At 32.1% G+C, this 25,217-nt stretch overlaps 4 protein-coding genes across 6 annotated transcripts; all 4 read right to left on the bottom strand.

The window, feature by feature from the left end:
- Nucleotides 1-461: 461 nt before the first annotated feature.
- Nucleotides 462-3,689, bottom strand: LOC114418986 (probable glutathione S-transferase). 3 transcript variants are annotated; one of them, XM_028384558.1, is made up of 2 exons: nt 1,293-1,734; nt 462-1,019 (listed from the first exon to the last, which is right to left on the bottom strand). In XM_028384558.1, the coding sequence occupies exons 1-2, from the start codon at nt 1,611-1,613 to the stop codon at nt 663-665; spliced, it is 678 nt and encodes a 225-aa protein (XP_028240359.1). In that variant the 5' UTR covers nt 1,614-1,734; the 3' UTR covers nt 462-662. The 3 variants fall into 3 exon arrangements, with proteins under 3 accessions (XP_028240359.1, XP_028240360.1, XP_028240358.1); XM_028384559.1 differs by lacking the exon at nt 1,293-1,734 and adding an exon at nt 3,255-3,689 and having other exon boundaries at nt 501-1,019; XM_028384557.1 differs by lacking the exons at nt 462-1,019; nt 1,293-1,734 and adding exons at nt 2,565-3,112; nt 3,255-3,683.
- A 3,487-nt stretch (nt 3,690-7,176) lies between these two features.
- On the bottom strand, nt 7,177-8,548 carry LOC114418985 (probable glutathione S-transferase). Its single transcript, XM_028384556.1, has 2 exons — nt 8,098-8,548; nt 7,177-7,710 (listed from the first exon to the last, which is right to left on the bottom strand). The coding sequence occupies exons 1-2, from the start codon at nt 8,416-8,418 to the stop codon at nt 7,354-7,356; spliced, it is 678 nt and encodes a 225-aa protein (XP_028240357.1). The 5' UTR covers nt 8,419-8,548; the 3' UTR covers nt 7,177-7,353.
- Nucleotides 8,549-12,995: 4,447 nt separating this feature from the next.
- Nucleotides 12,996-14,365, bottom strand: LOC114418984 (probable glutathione S-transferase). Its single transcript, XM_028384555.1, has 2 exons — nt 13,915-14,365; nt 12,996-13,526 (listed from the first exon to the last, which is right to left on the bottom strand). The coding sequence occupies exons 1-2, from the start codon at nt 14,233-14,235 to the stop codon at nt 13,170-13,172; spliced, it is 678 nt and encodes a 225-aa protein (XP_028240356.1). The 5' UTR covers nt 14,236-14,365; the 3' UTR covers nt 12,996-13,169.
- Nucleotides 14,366-21,298: 6,933 nt separating this feature from the next.
- Nucleotides 21,299-22,708, bottom strand: LOC114418983 (probable glutathione S-transferase). The gene is made up of 2 exons (XM_028384553.1): nt 22,335-22,708; nt 21,299-21,768 (listed from the first exon to the last, which is right to left on the bottom strand). Exons 1-2 carry the CDS (start codon nt 22,653-22,655, stop codon nt 21,409-21,411), a joined length of 681 nt encoding a protein of 226 aa, XP_028240354.1. The 5' UTR covers nt 22,656-22,708; the 3' UTR covers nt 21,299-21,408.
- Nucleotides 22,709-25,217: the final 2,509 nt, after the last annotated feature.

Here is a 25,217-nt window from a genome sequence, read left to right as displayed (position 1 = left end):
GTAGGGGTCTTAAAAGGGGTTGGTCCCATTAGCCCAATGATTGATCGGTCTATATTATAAAAATTTAAGCTCAAACTATTTTAGCTCACTCTGCCCAACCCAACTTGTAATTGTCCTTACAGCTGGCAAGTTTTTGTCATCACTTGTGCTAAGTTTGATATCTTTCCCAATAAAATTATTTTACTTGGGTAAAAAAGAGAGTTTTACATAAGAAGCACAAAATATAAGAGAGAATAGAAAAATAAAATTAACTAAAATCACGAAAATGAAGACAAGATTTTCATTATATCCCTTCTTGTATTTATCAAATTATCATGAATGAAATGTCTTAATTCTGTTATTGTAATAACTATATCTTACTGTCGTAAATTCTTTCACACGGTGCTTGATATGCTAGTAGCCTTATACATGCCAGCTTTCGTCTTAATTAACAAAGGAAGACAAAAGCTTTCGCTATAAAATTTGTATCAAGAAAAAATAGAGTTTCTTTAATTATTAACTGAAATGGCAAAAATGGAAACAAAATCCTAGGATTCTTTGTTCCTTGGGGATATCCTAATATCCCAGGTTACTAAATTACATATAGTATCAAATTGACAAGAAATTCAAACAACAATAATTCAATGAGCGACAAGTAGTTCACACAATCATTCTTAAACAATCTATTTTGAAGCAGAAAGGCTTTCATAGAGGGATTTGAAGAAGGCAAAAAGTGGTTCTCTAGGAGGAAGGACATCTTTGACAACAGGGTGGTTGATCAACTCTTGGCTCCATTTGAAGAGCTTAGGAAATTTCTCACTGGTGAATAATTGCAACCCTGCTACTTCTTGGAAAATTGGGATTGAAAATGCAATGAAGACACCAGCAATATCTACAAATCCAAATTCATCTCCTCCAAAGAACCTTTTGTCTTGTAGTTCATTCTCAAGAAACTGCAGAGCCTCCAACGATTCTTCAACATTCTTCTCACGCTCTTTCTCATCAACCGTGAAAACAGATTTCCATGAAGCACCCACAATCTGATTTCACAAATAAGATTAATTTTTAGTAATTAGTATTTTATAAAGTAATGAGGACAAACAGGTTATGGATTCACTTATATGATAGTACAAATTAGGACAAATATAGTACAAATTAAAAAGAGCTCATGGTAAGCTGTTAGATGAATTTGAGGTAGTATTGAGTTCTCTAACATATTCTAACATTTCACAGTTAGATGTCACGAAAGGTGATTATTTGGGGATAAATAAGCCCAAAGCATGAATTTTATTTTATTTTGAAATTTGAGTTACCTTGTCATCTATGAACTTGGACCAAACCCGAGCAAAGGATCTTTGGTAAGGATCAGAAGGCAAGATGGGGTTGTTCTTCCATGTCTCATCAATGTACTCAACAATCACAAGAGACTCTGCTATGGGCTTCTCATTGTGAATAAACACTGGAACCTTCTTGTAAACGGGGTTGGATTTGAGAAGTAGATCACTCTTGTTTGCCAAATTTTCTTCCAAAAATTTGCATTCAATTCCCTTCAATTTGAGGGCAATCTGGACCCTGCACACAAACGGGCTTCCAACAACTCCCAAAAGCGTCACATCTTCCTGATTAGCTGCCATTGTTTGTAGCACTTCAAACAGAAAAACTATGTAGCTGGTGAATTAATTGCTTCTTTGTCTGTGATGGGTCCTAAGGTTTTATTTTCTAGAGCCAGGAATCAGGACTAGTATTCAGAGGATACGTGATCAATTAGAAAAGATATACCTATATTATATTATATCCATTACATATACATATCATGGACATAGTCAATAGTGGGGACGATAAGAAAAAAATGGGAAAGTGCTGTCACGTATCATTTCCATTTTGATGTAGATGGTGCCACCTAATTATTTCTACATGAAAACAAATAATTCTAAAAATCTTTAATGATGTTATATATTTTTAATAACAATCGATTATTTAATTTAAAATTTACTACAAATTACTTAATAATAAAAAAGTGCCTTAAAAATGTATTAGAGAAGGTATTATTACTTACTAATACTCTTCTTTTAGATCGAATTGATTTATAATGTTCTAGGGATGGATGGTTTGGTTGGTGAATCCATGACTCCATTTTTGTGGAGTTTTGGAAATTTTTCAGTGGTCAACGATCTCAACCTGGTGGCTTGTCGGAGAATAGGGAGCCAATTAAAGAGAGTCACACCATAAATAAAAAAAATAATAAACATATTTGACTAGGCTCTTTTCATGTTTAAAGAAACTACAAATTCTCTGTTTCATACAGCTTTTCATGTTGCTGGCAAGCAAAAGAGAATTTAATTAGCAAAGATCACACATTACATATAATTGTAAGTGACAATCATGAAATTCGAACAGCATTAAGTCGAGAGACTCAAATAGTTTTAAGGCTGGAATTTACATATGATATTATATACGTTGTCCTTCGAATTGAGGCAATAAAACTTTCAAGGTAGTAGCTGGCTAGTCGCTCCAAGTCTACCAATATTAAGATTATGCACATTGAAGGATTTTATAAAGGAAGACAAAGGCTTTTCACTATAAAATTTATTTGGAAAAAATGAATTTCTTTATTAACTGAAATGGCCAAAATGGAAACAAGATCCAAGGATTATTTTCTCCATGGGAGATATCCCAGGTTACTAAATTACATATAAAACCAAATTGACATGAAATTCAAACTGCAATAACTCACAAATGAGAGACCAGTAGTTCACACAACTATCCTTAAATAAGTCTATTTTGAAGCAGAAAGACTTTCATGGCAGGCTTTGTAGAAGGCAAAAAGTTGATCTCTAGGAGGAAGGACTTGTTTGACAACAGGGTGGTTGATGAACTCTTGGCTCCATTTGTAGAGCTTAGGAAATTTCTCACTTGTGAATAACTTCAAACCCAATACTTCTTGAATTATAGGGATCCAAAATGCTATGAAGACAGCAGCAATATCTACCAACCCAATTTCCTCTCCTCCAAAAAACTTCTTGTCCTTCAGCTCATTCTCAAGAAACTGCAGAGCCTCATATGACTCTTCAACATTCTTCTCACGCTCTTTCTCATCAACAGTATAAATATATTTCCATGCAGCACCCACAACCTAATTTGACAAATCACATTATTTACTAGTAATATTTTGATAAATAATCATGAGGGCAAAATAATTTAGATCGATGTAATGAAAGGTGGTGTTTTGGGGATAAATCAGTAACAAAGCAAGAAAAGAAGAAAAGTAGAGTTACCTTGTCATCAATGAATTTGGACCAGAAACGAGCCAAGGCTCTTTGGTAAGGATCAGAAGGCAAGATGGGGTTGTTCTTCCATGTCTCATCAATGTATTCAACAATCACAAGAGACTCTGCTATGGGCTTCTCATTGTGAATAAACACTGGAACCTTCTTGTGAACTGGGTTGGATTTGAGAAGCAGTTCACTCTTGTTCCTCAAATTTTCTTCCAAAAATTTGTATTGAACTCCCTTCAACTTGAGGGCAATCTGAACCCTGCACACAAATGGGCTTCCAGTAGCTCCCAAAAGCTTCACATCTTCCTGATTAGCAGCCATTGTTGTTTGTAGCACTTCTAACAGAACAACTATAGTGGTGAATTAATGTTTCTTATGGATTCCTAAGGTATTCTCCTCTTATTGAGCCGGGAATCAGGACTAGTATTCAGCGGATACGTCATCAGTTAGATAAGATGTATTATATATTTATAGAATGTGGAAAAATAAATGATGTAAGAGATTACGTAAACCGTATAGAATTTTTTTTATATATATTCTCCTAATGAATAGTCAAATATTTACTTTTTACTCCATAGATAAAACTTAGATAGTAACACACACCGTGGTTTTATTCGATCCCATAAAATACACACCCTTGAAAAGGAGTGATTATGGTTGTTGTCAACAAAAAAAAAATACTTTCTTATTTCATTATTTATAATTATCATACTAGATTATTTTACACAAATAAAAAAAATTAATAAATAGATAAAAAAATAACATTTTTTTAAATTTAACTTTATCACCATTAATTCACTTTTAATTTTTGTTACCCATATCATTAATATTAATTTTTGTTACCCATATCATTAATATTATAAGGAATATGAATAGAAAAAATAATAAAAGTTACTTTAAAAATTTAAAATGATACTTATTTTAGAATAAATATTTTTTTCACACAATAATTATTTTAGAACAAAAGATGAATACATTAGAGTAAATTACAACAACATCCGTAGACGTTTAATATAATTATACATCTTTTTATATTATCATTACTTTTAACATTTTCTATAAGGAATATTAGTGTAAGATTTGACGGAGTATCACAATAGTATTTTTAAACATATAAGAAAGTGTCAATGTAATATTTTGAAAATTAAAGGAAGGTTATTGTAGTGTAATGTTTTCAAACATTTAAAGAGGTGTTAATATAATATTTTCAAACTTAAAAAAAAGAAGTCTAGGAAAATAAAAAAGGATAAAATTATGTATAGTTTGATAAAAGTTCAACGAGTAATGCTATGATTTATTCTATAAATTATCATAACATGCAATAAAGGAATTCTAAAAAAATAATCAATGATATTGATTTTACTAAGAGATATTTTTTCTAATTGAATATCTACCGCAATCACTAAATTGAAGGAGGATTTTGAAAATATTGAAGAAACCTTCCTCATCAAAATAATTTTATGCACCTATATATGAAGAGAGAGAAAAAATGATGCAAGAGATTATGTAATTTCTTATTAGGCATAAATATGATTTTTATATTCTGAAAAATAATATTATTTTGATTTAGTTCATGTAAAATTTAATATGTTTAGTTTTAGTCTCTCTCAAATGATGCAGGATGACATAACAGTGATATTTAGATTTTATTGACTAGTCACGTAATTAAAAAACATGACAAAACGATTATGCATATACTTTTTAATAAACTATGTTTTTATATATCTCATCAAATTACATAAAAAAAAAAAAATCTTATCGACCAGTCTGATATACTTACTCAGTTTTAAGCATATTAGATGTACCTATTCTTTAAGATTTCATAATTATGGGAAATATTGTAGTTATCATATCAGTTAATGTTGCTATTTCACAATAAGGATTGAAAAAAAAATTAAATTTTACATGGACTAAAATTAAAATAATTTTTTTAAAAGAACAAAATCAAAATGGTCTTATTTTTTAAGGATTAAAATTATATTTAATACAAATGAATTATAGTGCGTTAATGTTTTGTTTGGATGATAAATGATTTGAGGTGCCAACATTCTTGTGAGATGTCAAAGAAGGTCCTATTGCAATGCTCGTGCATGCCAAAGCTTATGGAAAAAACGAGAGAAAATTTTAAAAAGATTTAAAAGAGGAGAAGAGAATAGAATAGAGAATGAGTATTTAATGAGAAGATTTTTAAGTTATTTGGATTGAGACAAGTAGAAATAAATAGAAGAAATAGAAAAATGTGTGTTTGTTGTAAATATGTATTTATTCCTAATAATATTATATTTACACAGTTCAAAATAAAATGATAGATAACCAGATGATTCATTTCATTTTTTTAAATAAGTCCCACATTTTTTTTCACTTTTCCCTTAAAACTCTCGTCACTTCTTTCTCTTCAAACTGAAAACAAGCATGGTATATGTAATGCGATTTAATTTGATTTTTAGAAGAAAAATAATAACCAAGCATAGAATTAATATGTGATTTGGTTTAGTTGAATTTAAAAGTAACATGAAATTTAAATTAAACCAAATTAATTTTTTACAGTTTGATGAATTTATGTTTTTTAAAATTTATAAATACAATATAAAATTTAATAACTAAATTTACATAATTATTATTATGCTATACTGATCTAAAATATAAATTTTCTTTTCTATCTCTTTTTAAAATTTGAAAAACAATACTTTTTACTACTGTTTAACATTTTTTCTTAATTATATTGGCATCATCATCTTGTGATGTAAAAGTAACTTGCATAATATTTGATATTTAGCATTATTCTTCAACTATATTGCTATGCTCTTTCTGTAACATGTAAAAGTAAATTATGCAGATCAAATTACAGAGCAAAAAATATTATAAATTAATTTAATATTTATTATTAATAGAATAATAAAAACCACATATTATGAACATCTTATAAAAAGAATTAAATTATAAATTATATATTATAACTATTAAAAGTTTAAAATACAATTACCTAATGCTCAATACCTAGTAAGATTGATATTAATATAATGTGAGGTTTGATTTGAATTGGTTCAATTTTGAAAATATCATCCAAATTCAAACCTGATTGATTATACAAAATAGTAATAAAAAATTCCAAAACAAATAAATTTTTATTGGTTTGAAGTTTTTTTTTTATCAATTTTTGTGATTTATTTTTGGATTTGTTTAGATTTGAACACCCCTACAATAAATGTGTGTTATAAACACTAATTTTCTTATATCCTTTTAAGGGATACTTAAGAATTAATAATTATTTCTGCATGTAAACAAATAATTCTAAAAATAAAAAAAATTTAATGGTGCTTTATATTTTATTAACAATTTATTATTTAATTTAAAATTTACTATACAGATTTCTTTATAAAAAAAAAAAGTGTCTTAAAAATGTATTAGAGAACGTGTTATTACTTACTAATACTCTTCCTTTTAGATTCAATTGATTTATTATGTTGTTGGTTGGTTGGTGAATCCTCCTGATTCCTGACTCCATTTTTGTGGAGTTTTTGAAAATTTTCAGTGGTCAACAATCTCAACTTGTGGTTTATCTGAGAGTCACACCATGATTTTTTTTTCACTCGGCTCTTTTATCTCAATAAACTATAAATTCTATGTTTCACACAGCTTTTCATGTTGCTGCTTGGCAAGCAAAAGAGAACTTAGGAAATCATATTACATATTACTTTAAGTGTCAATTTGACATCAAATTTGAACAACATTAAGTCAACCAGAGACACAAATAATTGTATGGCTGAAATTTAATTACATATTACATAATATATACGTTGTCCTTCGAATTGAAGCAAAATTTTTAAGGTAGTAGCTACTAGCCGCTCTAAGTCTCTCTACGAATAAGATTATGCACATTGAAGGATTTAATGAAGGAAGAATAAAGCTTCTCACAACAAAATTTATATCGAAAAATATAATTTCTTTATTAACTGAAATGGCCAAAACGAAAACAAGATCCTAGGATTCTTTTTTTTTTTTTTTGGGATTTACATATAGCTAGTATCATTTGACATGAAATTCAAACATCAATAACTCAACAAGACACAAGTTGTTCAACAAATATCCTTAAATAAGTCTATTTTGAAGCAGAAAGACTTTCATAGCGGGCTTTGAAGAAGGTAAAAAGTGGGTCTCTAGGAGGAAGGACTTCTTGCACAAAAGGGTGGTTAAGGGATTCTTGGCTCCATTTGTAGAGTATAGGAAATTTCTCACTGGTGAATAACTGCAACCCTGCTATTTCCTGAAAAATTGGGATCCAAAATGCTATGAAGACAGCAGCAATATCTACCAACCCAAATTCCTCTCCTCCAAAAAACTTCTTGTCCTTCAGCTCATTCTCAAGAAACTGAAGAGCCTCATATGTTTCTTCAACATTCTTCTCACGCTCTTTCTCATCAACCGTGAAAACAGATTTCCATACAGCACCCACAATCTGATTTCGCAAATCACATTATTTATTAGTAATTATTTCATAAAGTGATTAGGACAAACAGAATTTAGATCGAGTTATATAGAAACAAATACTTGACAGAATCCCCCCACCCCAAATAAAAATAGTAAAATAAAATAAAATTTCTCCCAAAGTCATAGTATATGATTCCATAAAGTTTCAAATCACTAATATCGTTTTACAAAAAGTTGATACATTAAAAAAAATCATGGTTGGCTGTTGACTTTTGAGTTCTCTAACATATTCAAAGATTTCACATATATATTCCACACCAGAAAGATTTCACATATATAGATTTCATCGTGATGTTTTGCTGACAAATCAGCACAAATCATGAAAACTAAGAAGATTTTTGAAATGTTGAGTTACCTTATCATCAATGAATTTGGACCAGAAACGAGCCAAGGCTCTTTGGTAAGGATCAGAAGGTAAGATGGGGTTGTTCTTCCATGTCTCATCAATGTATTCAACAATCACAAGAGACTCTGCTATGGGCTTCTCATTGTGAACAAACACTGGAACCTTCTTGTGAACAGGGTTGTATTTGAGAAGCAAATCACTCTTGTTGCCCAAATTTTCTTCCAAAAATTTGTATTCAACTCCCTTCAACTTAAGGGCAATCTGGACCCTGCACACAAATGGGCTTCCCACAATACCCAAAAGCTTCACATCTTCCTGAGTAGCTGCCATTGTTTGTATTGTAGCACTTCTAACCTTCAAAAGGAACAAGTATAGCTGGTAAATTGTTTGTTTGTCTGTGATGAATTCCTATGGTATTCTCCTTTTATAGAGCTAGGAATCAGGACTAGCTAGTATTCAGCAGATACGTAATCAATTAGAAAAGATATACCTATATACATATCATGGGTATAGTCAATAGTGGGGACGATAACAAAAAAATGGGAAAGTGCTACCGTGTATTAATTCCATTTTGATTGCTGCGTATGAATGCGGAGACATTGCACATGAGAAGGATCTAGAAAAAATATGAAAAAACTTTCCCCTATCAAGAAGATTCCTCAGAGTAAACAAACGTGGAAAAATAAATGATGTAAGAGATTACGTAAACCGCGTAGAGAACTTTCCTTAAATATACTCGATCCTAAATTCAAATTATAAATTAGAGTAAATAATAACAACATTTTTTAAGATTTTGTGTAATTATATAAATATTTTCTTTTTTTTTTTATAAATTCATTACTTTGAATCTTTGACCACCCTTGTTTCTAGTATTCAGGTGCTTTTTTACCAATTGGGGATAAAATAATCCGCAATTTTTCATTTGGGGTATATTTTAAAAAATTATCTAAAACGGGTTAAGTTGTAACAGTTGTTAGCACCTATTACGACTTTTTAGTTTTCTTATTTTTTTAACTGAAATCGTAAAAATATTTACAACTTCAATGTAAATATAATTTTTTTACGACTTTAAAGTCGTATTAAAAAAAAACTCGTATTTTGTTTTATTACTTTAAAGTTGTAAAACTGTCTTACTTATTTTTTAAAAATTTCATGAGGTATACGATTTTGAGATCGTAACCTCCTTTTTTTTTTAAAAACGTTATTTTACTATTTGTAGTTTGTTTTTAATTTGTTAACCTTTTTTTTCATAAATTTGTTTTTTAATTTTATAATGTTAACAATTTTATTTTTTTAAAATAAAAAAGTTAAAAAATATATATTTAAATATATAATAAATAATATTAAGTTGATTTCATTAGTATATTTTTTGTGATTTTATTTGATATGTTATTATTTTATTTTAATGTTTAATTATTTAAAACATGTTATATATATTTTTATTATAGTTTACTTTAAATGTTTTTTATTTAAAGTTTAAATAATTTATCAATAAAAATTAAAAACAACATAATTAATACATTAATATAAAACGCACAATACAAATGAAAGAAAAACATAAAAATTACAAGTTATTTTAGTTATGTACTTGTTTGTATGGACAGTTACTCTGATTATGTCCTTCAGTTTTACATAATGAGCATTTCTTAAGCCTATTTGGAATTGATTCATCCATCTCATTATGTATCCGAGTAGTGGCCGGCCTGCCTGATATCTGTCGTCGTTTCGAAGGATCAGACATAAAATGCGGACCTAAATATTGAGGCCACGTGTCTTCACTTCCAAGGGAATGAAAATGATGTTGATAAACTTTGAAAATATTTTCCAACTTGTATACAGGGTCAACAAAGTCATCATAATTTAAATTGCAAAAAGCACACGCTGCAATTGCATGTGAGCAAGGTAGTCGAAGTGCTTGAAATTGTCCATAATCACACAACCATTCATTCAATTTGACAGTGCATGCCATTCCTCGTCGACCAAGTCGCGTATTTGCAATTTCTTGAACCTCAAACTCCTTTGTTTCTCGAACATACATGCGAACATAATGTGAGGTAGCAATGTGTTGATTTTCTTGCATCATGACATATACGTCTTCGGAGTACCTATGCCCTGCCTTTATCATATTCATGATTTTGATGTCGTTAGTGACAAATGAATCATTTATTTTATTAAATGTTTCATTGACTAAGGCAGTAATAGGTAATGTTCGGGCTCCTTTCAAAACAGAATTCATACATTCAACAAGGTTGGTAGTCATATGGCCATACCGTTTTCCTTCATCGTAGGCCTGAGTCAATTTACTCTTACGAATTTGATCCAACCAATCTGCTGCTTGTGGAAACTCTGCTCGCCTAGCGAGCAACTTAGCCTCAAATCATGATTTCCTCATCTCATACCCTGTGCGAAAAGATAGAATAATGAGTAAAAAATTTAGTGAACATGTAATAAAGCAAGAATATGATGCATGAAATAGGAAGAAACATACCCATATTGATGACTTGTTTTTTTAAGTTAACATTTTTAAACTATTTGTTGAAATTTGATGCAATGTGACGAATGCAATACACAGACGAAACATCTGGTCCATTCCAACCAACGTGTTTGGATTGTAAAGTTGCTAGCAAACCAGTTCCCCTGTCTGATATAATACACAAATTTGGTTGCGGAGTAACATATCTTCACAAATAATGCAAGAACCATATCCAAGCTTCTTTAGTCTCGCTCTCAACAATTGCAAAAGCAAGTGGAAAATTGTCCCTACTACCATCTTGTCCGATGGCAGTCAACAAAGTATCATTGTATTTGCCAGTTAAAAATGTCCCATCTACTTGCACAAGTGGCTTGCAATATTTGAAGCCTTCAATGCATGGATTAAACGCCTAAAATACACGGTTAAGAATCACCCTAAGAGGGTTATCGTTACCTTCCTCCATTGAAGATGAAGTTGTGTATTTTACTATGGTACCTAGTACAAAGTGTTGAGCAGCTGTGAACCATATAGGCAGGTAACTATATGATTGTTCCCAACTTCCAAATGCCATTTCAAGATCTTTTTGTTTACTGTCCATGCTTTTTTGTATGAAACAATGTAATGAAACCGTTGATGCATGTCTGCAATCAAGGTTTTGATTTCGATATCCGAATTTGTTTTCACTAAATGAACAATATTATGGGCAATTACAGAAGAATCTAACCTAACATGATCTTGTGATATGGTAGAATTTGTGCATGTGTGAATACCGTTTAATTTCTTCAGCTCCCACCTTTTGCGTATTTTGCTGAACGATACTCTCGCCCTCCAATAACATCCATTACCATATTGATTACACATGACAACATACTTGTCACGCTTGTTCTTGACCACATCAAAATTAAATGAATGCATAAAATGGAATTGTTTAATGGCATTCACAGCGGCTTGTTTTGATTCAAATATCAACCCTTCATAAAGGTCATTTGTACTAACACTCGTTGTCCTTTGATAAGGATTTGAGTACTCTTGATTTTTAGAAATTTGGCTACTAATAGTTTCAAAATATGAAGATGACTCACTTTGATTGCTTGGTTCACCATGTTCACCAAAATCATGTTGTTGCTCATCATCACTGAAGTCACTAACATTATCTCTTATTATGGGTTCTTCAGTAGCCATTTGTAAAAAAAAATTATTGATTAGTAAGGAATCATTGGATTACATGTAATGTAAAAAATTAAAACATTTTTAAATACCTTTTTCATGTATGTAACACTAAAAAAATTATGTCAGTATGACTCTAAGAAACACGTCAAAATCAGAGAACTAGGGTGATTGTTTGGATGCAACAGATGCATCGAAGTGAGAATGAACTCTCTTTTTATAGGTTTCACGGGAGTGAACAGTGTAATAATAATTTGTCTAACTCATATTCTAAAACACAAAATAATAACTAAACTGTAAATTAATAATAACTAAACGGTATTATTCTAAAACATAAAATAATAATTTAACAAAATTAATTGCTCATCTATAATAATTTATGTAACTAAACCATAAATTAATGATAACTAAACACTAATATTCTAAAACACAAAATAATAATTTAACATGTATAATAATTTATCTAACTAAATCGTAAATTAATAATAACTAAACACTAATATTCTAAAACATAAAATAATAATTTAACAAAATTAATTGATCATCTATAATAATTTATGTAACTAAACCGTAATAAACACTAATATTCTAAAACACAAAATAATAATTTAACAAAATTAATTTAACATGTATAATAATTTATCTAACTAAATCGTAAATTAATAATAACTAAACACTAATATTCTAAAATACTAAACCATAAATTAATAATAACTAAGTGATATTAAAAATGCAAAACTAATTAATAGTGAAGTCGAGTGATATTTCACGACTTCAACAATTCAGCAATTGTCTCATGAATTAATAGTGAAGTCGTACTCCAAAGTAAAGAGCAGTTTATAAACAATAACAAAAAATCAGAAAATTGAAAGGCCATCACTTGTGCAGCACAGAAAACAGCGGAGAAAATCATAAAACAATCCTTAAAAACAGCATGCGTAATGTATTGTTCACTCATGTTAATGCAATGTATTGTTAACTCATGTTGCAACATTGAAATAACAACTGCAGCCAAGGGAATAATTTTAGAATCCATGAAGGTTGCAGAGGCAAGACAGTATATTGTTAACTCATATAGTCATGAAACATGCTTACACGATTTCCAACTTGCAATAATTATTATTATATAATATATACGTTGTCCTTCGAATTAAAGAAAAAATTTCAAGGTAGTAGCTACTAGCCGCTCTAAGTCTCTCTACGAATAAGATTATGCACATTGAAGGATTTTATGAAGGAAGAATAAAGCTTTTCACAACAAAATTTATATCGAAAAATATAATTTCTTTATTAACTGAAATGGCCAAAACGAAAACAAGATCCTAGGATTCTTTTTTTTTTTTTTCTGGGATTTACATATAGCTAGTATCATTTTACATGAAATTCAAACAGCAATAACTCAACAAGACACAAGTTGTTCAACAAATATCCTTAAATAAGTCTATTTTGAAGCAGAAAGACTTTCATAGCGGGCTTTGAAGTAGGCAAAAAGTGGGTCTCTAGGAGGAAGGACTTCGTGCACAAAAGGGTGGTTAAGGAATTCTTGGCTCCATTTGTAGAGTATAGGAAATTTCTCACTGGTGAATAACTGCAACCCTGCTATTTCCTGAAAAATTGGGATCCAAAATGCTATGAAGACAGCAGCAATATCTACCAACCCAAATTCCTCTCCTCCAAAAAACTTCTTGTCCTTCAGCTCATTCTCAAGAAACTGAAGAGCCTCATATGTTTCTTCAACATTCTTCTCACGCTCTTTCTCATCAACCGTGAAAACAGATTTCGATACAGCACCCACAATCTGATTTCGCAAATCACAATATTTATTAGTAATTATTTCATAAAGTGATTAGGACAAACAGAATTTAGATCGAGTTATATAGAAACAAATACGTGACAGAATCCCCCCACCCCAGATAAAAATAGTAAAATAAAATAAAATTTCTCCCAAAATCATAGTATATGATTCCATAAAGTTTCAAATCACTAATATTGTTTTACAAAAAGTTGATACATTAAAAAAAAATCATGGTTGGCTGTTGACTTTTGAGTTCTCTAACATATTCAAAGATTTCACATATATATTCCACACCAGAAAGATTTCACATATATAGATTTCATCGTGATGTTTTGCTGACAAATCAGCACAAATCATGAAAACTAAGAAGATTTTTGAAATGTTGAGTTACCTTATCATCAATGAATTTGGACCAGAAACGAGCCAAGGCTCTTTGGTAAGGATCAGAAGGTAAGATGGGGTTGTTCTTCCATGTCTCATCAATGTATTCAACAATCACAAGAGACTCTGCTATGGGCTGCTCATTGTGAACAAACACTGGAACCTTCTTGTGAACAGGGTTGTATTTGAGAAGCAAATCACTCTTGTTGCCCAAATTTTCTTCCAAAAATTTGTATTCAACTCCCTTCAACTTAAGGGCAATCTGGACCCTGCACACAAATGGGCTTCCCACAATACCCAAAAGCTTCACATCTTCCTGAGTAGCTGCCATTGTTTGTATTGTAGCACTTCTAACCTTCAAAAGGAACAAGTATAGCTGGTAAATTGTTTGTTTGTCTGTGATGAATTCCTATGGTATTCTCCTTTTATAGAGCTAGGAATCAGGACTAGCTAGTATTCAGCAGATACGTAATCAATTAGAAAAGATATACCTATATACATATCATGGGTATAGTCAATAGTGGGGACGATAACAAAAAAATGGGAAAGTGCTACCGTGTATTAATTCCATTTTGATTGCTGCGTATGAATGCGGAGACATTGCACATGAGAAGGATCTAGAAAAAATATGAAAAAACTTTCCCCTATCAAGAAGATTCCTCAGAGTAAACAAATGTGGAAAAATAAATGATGTAAGAGATTGCGTAAACCGTGTAGAGAAATTTCCTTAAATATACTCGATCCTAAATTCAAATTATAAATTAGAGTAAATAATAACAACATTTTTTAAGATTTTGTGTAATTATATAAATATTTTCTGTTTTTTTAAAAAAAATTCATTACTTTGAATCTTTGACCATCCTTGTTTCTAGTGAATGTTACCGTAAGATTTAAAGGAATGTTAGTATAACATTTTAAGTATTTTAAAAAAAAATTAGTGTAATATTTTGAAACTTAAAGGAATGTTAACATAGTATAATATTTTTAAACATATAAGAAAGTATTAATATAACATTTTTAAACTTAAAAAGGAATTAGTGTAAAAAAAATGGAAAGTTAACTGTAATTTCATAAAGGCTTAAGGAATAAGGAGTGTTATAATTTATTCTATAAATTATAATAACATGCAATAAAGGAATTTTAAAAAACAATCAATGATATTAATGATTTTACTAATAAATATTTTTCTAATTGAATATGTTCCGCAATTAGTAAATTCAAGGAGGATTTCAAAAATATTGAAGAAACCTTCCTCGTCTTAAAATGTATCAGAGAACGTGATATTACTTACTAATACTCTTCGTTTCAGATTGAATTGATTTATTATGTTGTAGCTTGGTTGGTTAGTGAATCCTGACTTCAATTTCGTGGAGTTTTTGAAAATTTTTCAGTTGTCAACAATCTCAACTTGTTGTTTGTCGGAAATGAGGAGCTAAAACGCTATGTCGGGAGTCACATCATAAAAAAAATGACTCCTTTTTATCTCAATAAACTATAATGACTTAATTAGTCTTTTAATTACAATTAAAAATTTGGACTCCCCGATTATTCAAAAGTTAAATGACATTGATGGGAGAAAATAGACAAACATAATAAGTAATAAGCAGTCAAAATAAATTTCTCAAAATTTGTAAAAATCTATAAGGAACACCAATGAAATATAGAGCGTAAGATAGAAATTAAGGAAAAAAAACAGAGACATAATTTGTTTAGCGTGAAAAACTTCTCAATGTAAGAATAAAAATTACGGGTCATCTAGATCAAAGAAATAACTTTACTATAATCAATGAATATACAAGAGAACCTCCAACAAGTGCATTAAAACATGCTACGAACAGTCAAATCAAATTAAACCCTCCAATTGATACAACAGAGACAAAAAGATAAAACTCCAAAATATAGAGTAGATAATGCGAAACACTTATCTCTCTCTAAAGATATCTTTTTTCCGATCCAACCAAACAATTTGCAGAATCACGCGTGTAGAACTTGTTTTCCAAAAATCAACTGGGTCCAACGGTGAACGAATTCGCAGTTGCAATCTAAAAAACGCTCTCTAGTGGGTATGCAAAAATTACAATAATTTTCCCTCTCATTCTTTCTCTCTCAATGATTTGTAACTCTTTTCCCTTCTCAAATGAGTCTCTCTCACTATATCTCTCTGTGTGTGTTTCTTTCTAATCTGACCTCTCTCCACTTAAATAAGTGAGACAAAATGGATCTTTTCATTTGGGTTTTTACTCCACATAAGAAGGTAGCCCAAAAAACCCAACAAATCTCTCCCTTACAACTATGGGGAGGTGACCGCCAAACCGGCGATCTCACAACAAACTTCAAACTTCCCTCTTAGTAATGCCTTAGTCATCATATCAGCACCATTATCATCAATATGGATTTTGGCCAACTCCAATAGCTTAGCATCCAAAGTATCTCGTATCCAATGATACCTCACATCAATATGCTTAGACCTTGAATGAAAGGTTGAGTTCTTACCAAGATGAATAACACTCTGACTATCCACAAATAGTAGATATTTATCCTGAACAAAACCAAGCTCCTGCAAGAATTTCTTCACCCATAGCAACTCCTTGCATGCTTTGGTAATGACAATGAATTCTGCCTCTGTAGTAGACAAAGCTACACATTTCTATAGCTTGGAGTGCCAAGTAATAGCTCCCCCTGCAAATTTAATCAAATAGCCCGAAGTGAACCTCCTGGAATCAATGTCTCCAACCATATCTGAGTCTGAGTATCCCACCAAAGTAGGCTTATCACCACCAAAACAAAGCCTCATATCAACAACACCATGAAGATACCTCAAAATCCATTTCTCAGCATTCCAATGCTCTCTACCTGGGTTTGACAAAAATCTACTAATTGTACCAACAACATGTGTTATATCTGGTCTTGTGCATATCATTGCATACATCAAACTTCCCACCACAGATGTATAAGGAACCTGTTGCATATCTAATTTCTCAACTTCATTTGATGGACTCTGTTTAGAACTCAGCTTAAAATGAGTAGCAACAGGAGTGCTCACCGCCTTATCCTTTTCCATCTGGAATCTCTACAACACTCTTTTGATGTAGTGTTCTTGTGACGGCCACAACTTCTTCTCTTTTCTGTCACACATGATTCTTATACTAAGAATCTATTTAGCAGCTCCTATGTCTTTCATGGCAAATGACTCACCCAATTGCTTCTTCAACCTGCCAATCCTGGAAACATTTTTCCCAACAATAAGCATGTCATCAACATACACTAACAGGATAATGAAGTCATCATCAGAAAACTTTCTAACAAAGACACAATGGTCAGAAGTTGTATTCCTGTAGCCTTACTCACAAATAACAAACTCAAACTTCTTGTACCACTGCCTCGGAGCCAGCTTCAAACCATATAGGCTCTTTCTCAGCCTACACACATAGTCTTCTTTCCCTTCAACATGAAAACATACAGGTTGCTTCATGTAGTTCTCTTCCTCCAAATCACCATGAAGGAAAACAGTTTTTACATCCATTTGTTCTACCTCCAAATCAAGAGTAGACGCCAAACTTAATACGGTTCTAATGGATGACATTTTCACTACGGGAGAAAAAATCTCATTAAATTCAACACCCTTTCTTTGACTATAGACCTTCACCATTAATCTGGCTTTGTACCTTGGAGATGTAGAGTTACTCTCATGCTTTACCCTATAGATCCACCTGTTATCCAAGGCCCTTTTACCCTTAGGTAACTTCACTAAATAAAAAATGTGATTATCATGTATGGATTTCATCTCATCCTTCATTGCATCCAACCACTTTCTCTTTTCTTCACTTTCCATAGCCTCTCTAAAGCACTCAAGTTCTCCATCATCTGTTAGGATCACATACTCATTAGGAGAATACCTCTTAGAAGGTTGCCTCTCCCTGTTGGACCTCCTGAGTTGAACTTGAGGTGGTTCGATAGCATCACCAAGATTTTCATCTTGTGACATGTCATGTTCCTCATCATCATCATCAGTAGGAACATCTACTTCATCTCTAAGTTGTTGGACACCAACATCATTCTGAACATCAGTATTCAGATTCTGAATAGACGGTTGAACTGGTTGAAAATCAGCCACACCGTTGTCTTCCTTGGGTGTAAACTTCTCCACCTTATCAATGTCTTCAATGGTTTGGTCTTCCATGAATTTCACATCACGACTTCTAAAAAGCTTGTTCTCAAAAGGATCATAAAACTCGTAACCAAATTCATTCTAACCATAACTAATGAAGATACACTGCCTTGACTTTACATCCAACTTCGATCTTTCATCCTTTGGAACATGCACAAAAGCCTTGCAGCCAAAAACTCTTAAATGATCATACTTCACATTCTTGCCAAACCAAATTTTGCTCAGCACCTCACTATTCAAAACAACAACAGGACTAAGATTGATAACATGCACCGCCGTGTACAGTGCCTCACCCTAGAAGTGCTTGGGTAACTTTGCTTTGAAGAGCATACATCTCACTCCCTCGATCAATGTCTTGTTCATCCTCTCCGCCAAACCATTCAGTTGAGGAGTTTTAGGAGGAGTTTTCTCATGAGCAATACCATGCTGCTTGTAGTAGACATCAAATGGTCCACAATACTCACCACCATTGTCAGTATAAATGCGTTTCAGATTCTTACTTAACTTCCTCTCAACTAAGACATGAAACTCCTTGAACTTCTCAAGAACTTGGTCTTTTGTCTTCAAAACATAGACCCAAAGTTTCTTGGAACAGTTACCAATGAAGGTAACTAAATAAGGTGCACCACTAAAGGATTTCACCTTCAAAGGGTCAGAAACATCTGAATAATGCACCAATTCAAAAAACTCAGATTTTCTAGAGGGAGGATGCTTCTTAAAGGATACTCTGGTTTGCTTACCAACCATGCAATGAGAACATTTCTCCAAATTTGCATTCTTCAATCCCTGAAGCATATCCTTCTTGGCTAAACAATTCAATCTCTTCTCACTGATATGACTAAGCCTTCGGTGCCTCAAAGATGCCTTTATATCCATAGCATTCACACTGTCTCTAGCAACCAAAGCTTTTGTCCAATACAACTTTGAAATTTTCTCCCCCTTGGCCACAACCAAGTTACCCTTGGTGAGTTTCCACTTCCCAGAACATCATCAAGTACCTACACAAAGATCAAATTAAAGTGAACATTTAGAGCATGTTTCACTCCTCTAAGTAGCAATTGCATTCCCATGTTGGTTTGCAAACAAACATCAGCAACACCAATCACCTTGGACATGCCATCATTACCCATCTTCAAAATTCTAAAATCACCTGGAGTGTAAGATGTGAAGAACTCCTTCCTGGTTGTAACATGCAGTGTAGCACCACTATCAACAACACCAATCACCTTGGACATGCCATCATTACCCATCTTCAAAATTCTAAAATCACCTGGAGTGTAAGATGTGAAGAACTCCTTCCTGGTTGTAACATGCAGTGTAGCACCACTATCAATTATCCACATGCTTTCATCAAATACAAGATTAAGCGAATCAGGGTCATGGAGAATAACAAGATCATCACTGGTAGTAGTAGTCACACAATCATCATCATGATCCTTCTCTATTTGCTTACCCTTCTTCTCTTTATTCTCCTTCTTCCATAGAAAACAATTCCTCTGGATATGCTCTGTTATGTGACAATAATGACACTCAGCATTCTATTACCGAGACCTGAACTTGCTTTTGCTCTTGTCTCTATCACCCTTCATATGTGCCTCCATTGTTCAAGCAAGTAGAAAAAACAACCCCTTAACCAAAAGCTCTGATGTAATGAGCCTATCCTCTCTTCGCTATTTTTATTTTTTATTTTTAAAATATTGAAAACAATTACCAATATAAGACCAGAATATTCGGAGGACTTTTCTGACCAAACAAATATATGTCAGCAAAGTTGTTTTTTTTCTTCAAATCCAAAGAATTCTTATTCATTTATACATAGGTCATCGATTACACATTGTACAAAAGGGAGGGTTAAATTAACCCGTTTTTCAATTTCTTGTCGTAAGTAAATAGGATTCAAGCCATTTTATCGAGATGAGTGTTCTATATTGAAAAAAAATCTAATAATTTTATCGAAATCTGATGGGGGAAATTAAGCAAACATAATAACAAACTCTATAATAGAGTAATAAGCAACGGAAATAAATTCCTCCAAACTTGCAAGAATCTGTGAGGAGTACCAATGAAATATAGAGCACAAAATAGAAATTAAGAAAAAAACATAGACAATTTGTTTAACGTGGAAAACCCCTCAATACAAGGGTAAAAATCACAGGTCGTCCAGACCAAAGAAATAATTTCACTATAATCAATGAATATACAAGAGAACCTCCAACAAGTGCACTAAAACGTGCTACAAACAGTCAAATCAAAACAAACCCTTAATTGGTACAATAGAGACAAGAAGATAAAACCCCAAAATATAAAGTAGATAATGCAAAACACTTATCTCTCTCTAAAGATATCTTTCTCCCGATCCAACCGGAAAATTTGAAGTATCACATGCGTAGAACTTGTTGTTCAAATATCAGCCCGATCCAATGGTGAACGAATTCATTGTTGCAATATGAAGAATGCTCTTTAGTGGGTATGTGAAAATCACTGATTTTCCTTCTCCTTCTTTTTCTCTCAATGATTTGTAATTATTTTTTCCTCTCAGATGAGTCTCTCTCTGTGTGTCTCTTTCTAATCTGACCCATCTCCACTTAAATAAGACAAAATGAGTCTTCTCATTTGGGCCTTTACTTCACATAGGAAGAGAGCCCAAAAAACCCAACATGCATTCCACTAAATTTTGGTAAATTTGTCTATTATTTGTTGTTTCATGCACATGTAGCGATCTCTATTTTGATTAGGGTTTCTTTTCAAACCACATGCCACATGATCAAAGAATAAACCATTATTGGTTATGACTTCAAACATATTTTTGTTATCATCAAAATTCACCATTTTTTATGTCGCTTGTTAATCTGAAGTGGAGAGAGGGAGGAAAGGTGTGGAGGTTGTGAGGAAAAAAATGAAATGTAACCATCGAAAATCGTCTTTAACGACGGAGAATGGTAGTCAGAAGAAGAGTTGCTGGAGGGTAAAGGTATAAGAAAGATGATGGGGAGATATAATCTAGTGTGATTAGCGTAAGGTGTGATTTTAAGGTATAAATTAATCTAATGGTGGATAAAGATGATGCACCCCAAACTACCTATAAAGGTGTGATCCATGTAGCATCCACCGAAAGACAAAGCTTCTCACTACAATAAATATATATATATATATATATATATATATATATATATATATATATATATATATATATAAAGAATTTCTTTATTAAATGAAATGGCCAAAATGGGAATAAGATCCTAAGTTACATTACATATAGTATCAAATTGACATGAAATTCAAACATCAATAACTCAACGAGAGACAAGTTGTTCACACAAGTATCCTTAAATAAATCTATTTTGAATCAGCGAGCAGGCTTTCGTAGCGGGCTTTGAAGAAGGCAAAAAGTGGGTCTCTAGGAGGAAGAACTTCTTTCACAACAGGGTGGCTCATGAACTCTTGGCTCCAATTGTAGAGCTTAGGAAATTTCTCACTTGTGAATAACTCCAACCCTGCAATTTCTTGAACCATAGGGACCCAAAATGCTATGAAGATAGCAGCAATATCTACCATCCCAAACTCCTCTCCTCCAAAGAACTTCTTGCCCTTGATCTCACTCTCAAGAAACTGCAGAGCCTCCAACGATTCTTCAACATTCTTCTCACGCTCTTTCTCATCAACCGTGAAAACAGATTTCCATACAGCACCCCCAATCTAATTTCACAAATCACATTATTTATTAGTATTCATAAAGTGCGTTTGTTTCACGAATTAGCATGAAAATATTACATACTGACGTTTGTTATAAATTTTAAAAAATTATTCACACCTATTGTTGATTCTAGGAAATATAATAACTTCCATTTTTTTATCATAGTTTTCCACACGTTTATTTCCTAAAATACCATTCAATTCTTTTTTTTATCTATTTTTATTTAAATTATTTTGAATTTTAAAGTTATTTTTAGAAATATTAAAAACGTGATCAAACATATTTTTAAAAAATAGTCATGAATGATATTCTCAGAAATGAAAAAAAAATTGCATGAAATAAACGTCCCAAAAATAAATGGAGGTAGTTGTTAAATGAATCATTAATATAATTTTAGACAAAATTGGTATACAATTAATAGTGAATGAAAAATATTAAAGAAATTCATGATAATTGGCAGTTAACTATTGAGTTCTCTAACATATAACAACATCTCATATTTAGATGTCATGAAAGATGATGTTTTAGTGATAAATTAGCACAAACAAAGAAAAGAAGAGTTATACACCTTGTCATCAATGAATTTGGACCAGAAACGAGCCAAGGCTCTTTGGTAAGGATCAGAAGGCAAGATGGGGTTGTTCTTCCATGTCTCATCAATGTATTCAACAATCACAAGAGACTCTGCTATGGGCTTCTCATTGTGAACAAACACCGGAACCTTCTTGTGAACAGGGTTGTATTTGAGAAGCAGTTCACTCTTGTTGACCAAATTTTCTTCAAAAAACTTGTATTGAATTCCCTTCAACTTGAGGGCAATCTGCACCCTGCACACAAATGGGCTTCCAACAACTCCCAAAAGAGACACCTCTTCCTGATTAGTTGCCATTGTTTGTAGCACTTCTAACCTTCACTCAAAAAATAACTATAGCTGGTTACGTGTTTCTTTGTCAGTGATGTATTCCTAATTATTCTCCTTTTATAGAGCATATATGTTATATTCATTACACATATTATGGGTACAGAGAAAAATGGTAAAGTTCTGCCGCGCTTATTAATTCCATTTAATGTAGTGTAGATGGTGCCGCGTAATTAGTTGATTGCATGCTGCCTATGAATGCGTTGCGGAGACATATACACATGAGAAGGATCTAGAAAATAAGAAAAATATGAAGATAACCTTTCCTATCAAAGAAGATTCTCAGTACACAAATGTGGAAAATGATGATGTAAGAGATAAGGTAAGCGATGCGTACAAAAGACAATTCCGTAGGAAGGACATTTTCAGAATAAAGAGAAAAGCCACCCGTATGGGGGTGAGAATAGCAGTTCCCTTGCCTTTACAAAAAGCTCTACCACTCTACATGAGTGGCCCTGGCCTTTCCTATCATCTATAGTCCAATACTCCAATGGATCTGAACAACTTTGGGCCTTTTAGGGCTTAACAACTAAACACATGCAAAATCTAGTAAGTTCGTTATTGCCATTGGTGATCTATTGTATTAATAAATTCAGAATCTGGATATTGTTTTTTCTCCTGCCTTTTATTTATTTATTTTTTATTTCACTTGCTTTCAGATCCCGCGTAACACAAGTGGCGGCTGTAGATAATGACATAAATTTTATCATTAACAATTTCTTTAGATTAGGTTGAGACTTACATTTCGGTGAATCTCTTATCTATATATATATATATATATATAGATATATATTATGTAATAGAATCTCTCAAGTCTTCATCATAGCATGAATGATCTAAGCTTTAGTTAAATCAGGTGAATTGTATATCCCCCTCCCCTGGACCCAGAAAAAAAAAGTGAGTTAGCAACACAATTTATAGATAAAATTGTGACGATGGCAAACATTACAACCAAATAAAAAGCATCCTATCATCTACATGTTTAATTTTGTAAGGAAATAATGCATGTAAAAAAAGAAGATAAAATTCAGACTTTGTTACTAATTTCTGAGAGTTTCCTTCATCACTTTTTCTTTCATATTCAAATTTCAAAAGACTAGAAGAAGTCATTTCGTCTTTAATTGTTTATGCTTTTCACACCATTGTGCCTATGCCCTTACCAACTTCCCCACATTTAATGGAACCAAAAGAATGCTATAGGGCAGAAGAGGCAAGAAATGAGCACCCTCTTTATTTAACCCTTTTATTCAAAATTTGAATTGAAGCGGGTTCAAATTAAAAGAAGGAATAAGCTAAATACACCACTTTGAGAACTTGTAAATTAAAGAAGAAAAATCAACAAAAGGGAAAAGCGAGTAAGTAAATAAGGCTAGCTTTAATGCAAACTCAAAATTCTTGAGGCTTAAGTTTTGTTGTGGTTCCCTCTCAAGGTTTTCAAACGTTTGGTCCACCTCAACGTAGTTGCTAGCCGTTGTTGGTGAGATCTCTTTCTTTTTCCCTTGGCAAATTCTGTTGGAACAACCGCTATCATGAATAAATAAGAAAATTATGTTAGTTTTGTTACTAGGAAAAGCCTTGCAAGGAAAGTAAGAAAATATGTTATTGTCATTATTTGAAGTGCTTTGATTTGATTAGATCTCAACTGCAACTAACTTAATAAACTGATGTCTTTTTCACTTGGATTTGTAAGTGTTCCTTCTGAATTCAGTTTGTGCCCTTTCGTGTGTTGCATGATTTGATTGATTTTTCTTTTAATATTGTTTAGAAGCACAACAACGTATTGGTCATATTGACCATAGAGTTCTTCTCTTTACAATAATGTCAATTTCACTATCTAATAGTCGTCATATTTATGCCATAACGTCAATGGCATCTAGAAAAAATAAAAATAAAAAAGACCTTCACCCTATAGAAGAAACATACTGGAGATAGAGGAAGAAAAATACAAAATAATAGTACAGCGATATGTTGATTCTTGAAATTACCAAGCTAACTCAACACCCCTAAAGCCCTAAGCATTGTTACAATGTTACCAATGATGCATTTTCTTGGCAGTTTGATAATATTCCTTTTGGAACCCCAAAATTATTAGAAACATTTATCACTTTTGCTAAATGACTTTCTAATACTTGGGATTCCCCAGGTCATGTGAGGCACCGGGAGACAAACTTCCCCATGCATTGCTAACATTTAACACTGCCTTCCAAGAGCCAAACAATTTCAAATTCTTTCCTTTTAAATTTAACTGTGCTCGGAGAGAATCCAATTTTTCTTAGCATATTCACACTTCACTGAGCAACCCTTTATGACCGTAACTAGTGTCAAAAAGTATGATTTCAGGACACAATTTGTTGAATGACTTTAATGATCAATGAAGGAGTACATGTTAGAGCGTAGGCAATGCAAAGTGAAGACATTAATCTAATATACAATAGTAGTTAGTAATTTCAAAATGAGGTTGACTAAGTAATTAACTGGGCTGGAATGGAATCCTAAATTAGTCACTAGTACTATTAATTTAGGTTTTCTCTT

Source organism: Glycine soja, chromosome 7, assembly GCF_004193775.1.
Source record: "Glycine soja cultivar W05 chromosome 7, ASM419377v2, whole genome shotgun sequence".
NCBI classification, from domain to species: domain Eukaryota; kingdom Viridiplantae; phylum Streptophyta; class Magnoliopsida; order Fabales; family Fabaceae; genus Glycine; species Glycine soja.
Note: the sequence above shows the minus strand (reverse complement) of the source record. Positions and strands in the feature narration are given on the sequence as shown.

Coding starts and splice junctions, on each gene's coding strand:
- LOC114418984 (XM_028384555.1), bottom strand. CDS start 14,235: ATGGCAGCTACTCAGGAAGATGTGAAGCTTTTGGGTATTGTGGGAAGC. Junction 13,527..13,914: donor CCAAATTCATTGATGATAAG/GTAACTCAACAT, acceptor TTGCGAAATCAG/ATTGTGGGTGCTGTATCGAA.
- LOC114418983 (XM_028384553.1), bottom strand. CDS start 22,655: ATGGCAACTAATCAGGAAGAGGTGTCTCTTTTGGGAGTTGTTGGAAGC. Junction 21,769..22,334: donor CCAAATTCATTGATGACAAG/GTGTATAACTCT, acceptor TTGTGAAATTAG/ATTGGGGGTGCTGTATGGAA.
- LOC114418986 (XM_028384559.1), bottom strand. CDS start 3,575: ATGGCTGCTAATCAGGAAGATGTGAAGCTTTTGGGAGCTACTGGAAGC. Junction 1,020..3,254: donor CCAAATTCATTGATGACAAG/GTAACTCTACTT, acceptor TTGTGAAATCAG/ATTGTGGGTGCTTCATGGAA.
- LOC114418985 (XM_028384556.1), bottom strand. CDS start 8,418: ATGGCAGCTACTCAGGAAGATGTGAAGCTTTTGGGTATTGTGGGAAGC. Junction 7,711..8,097: donor CCAAATTCATTGATGATAAG/GTAACTCAACAT, acceptor TTGCGAAATCAG/ATTGTGGGTGCTGTATGGAA.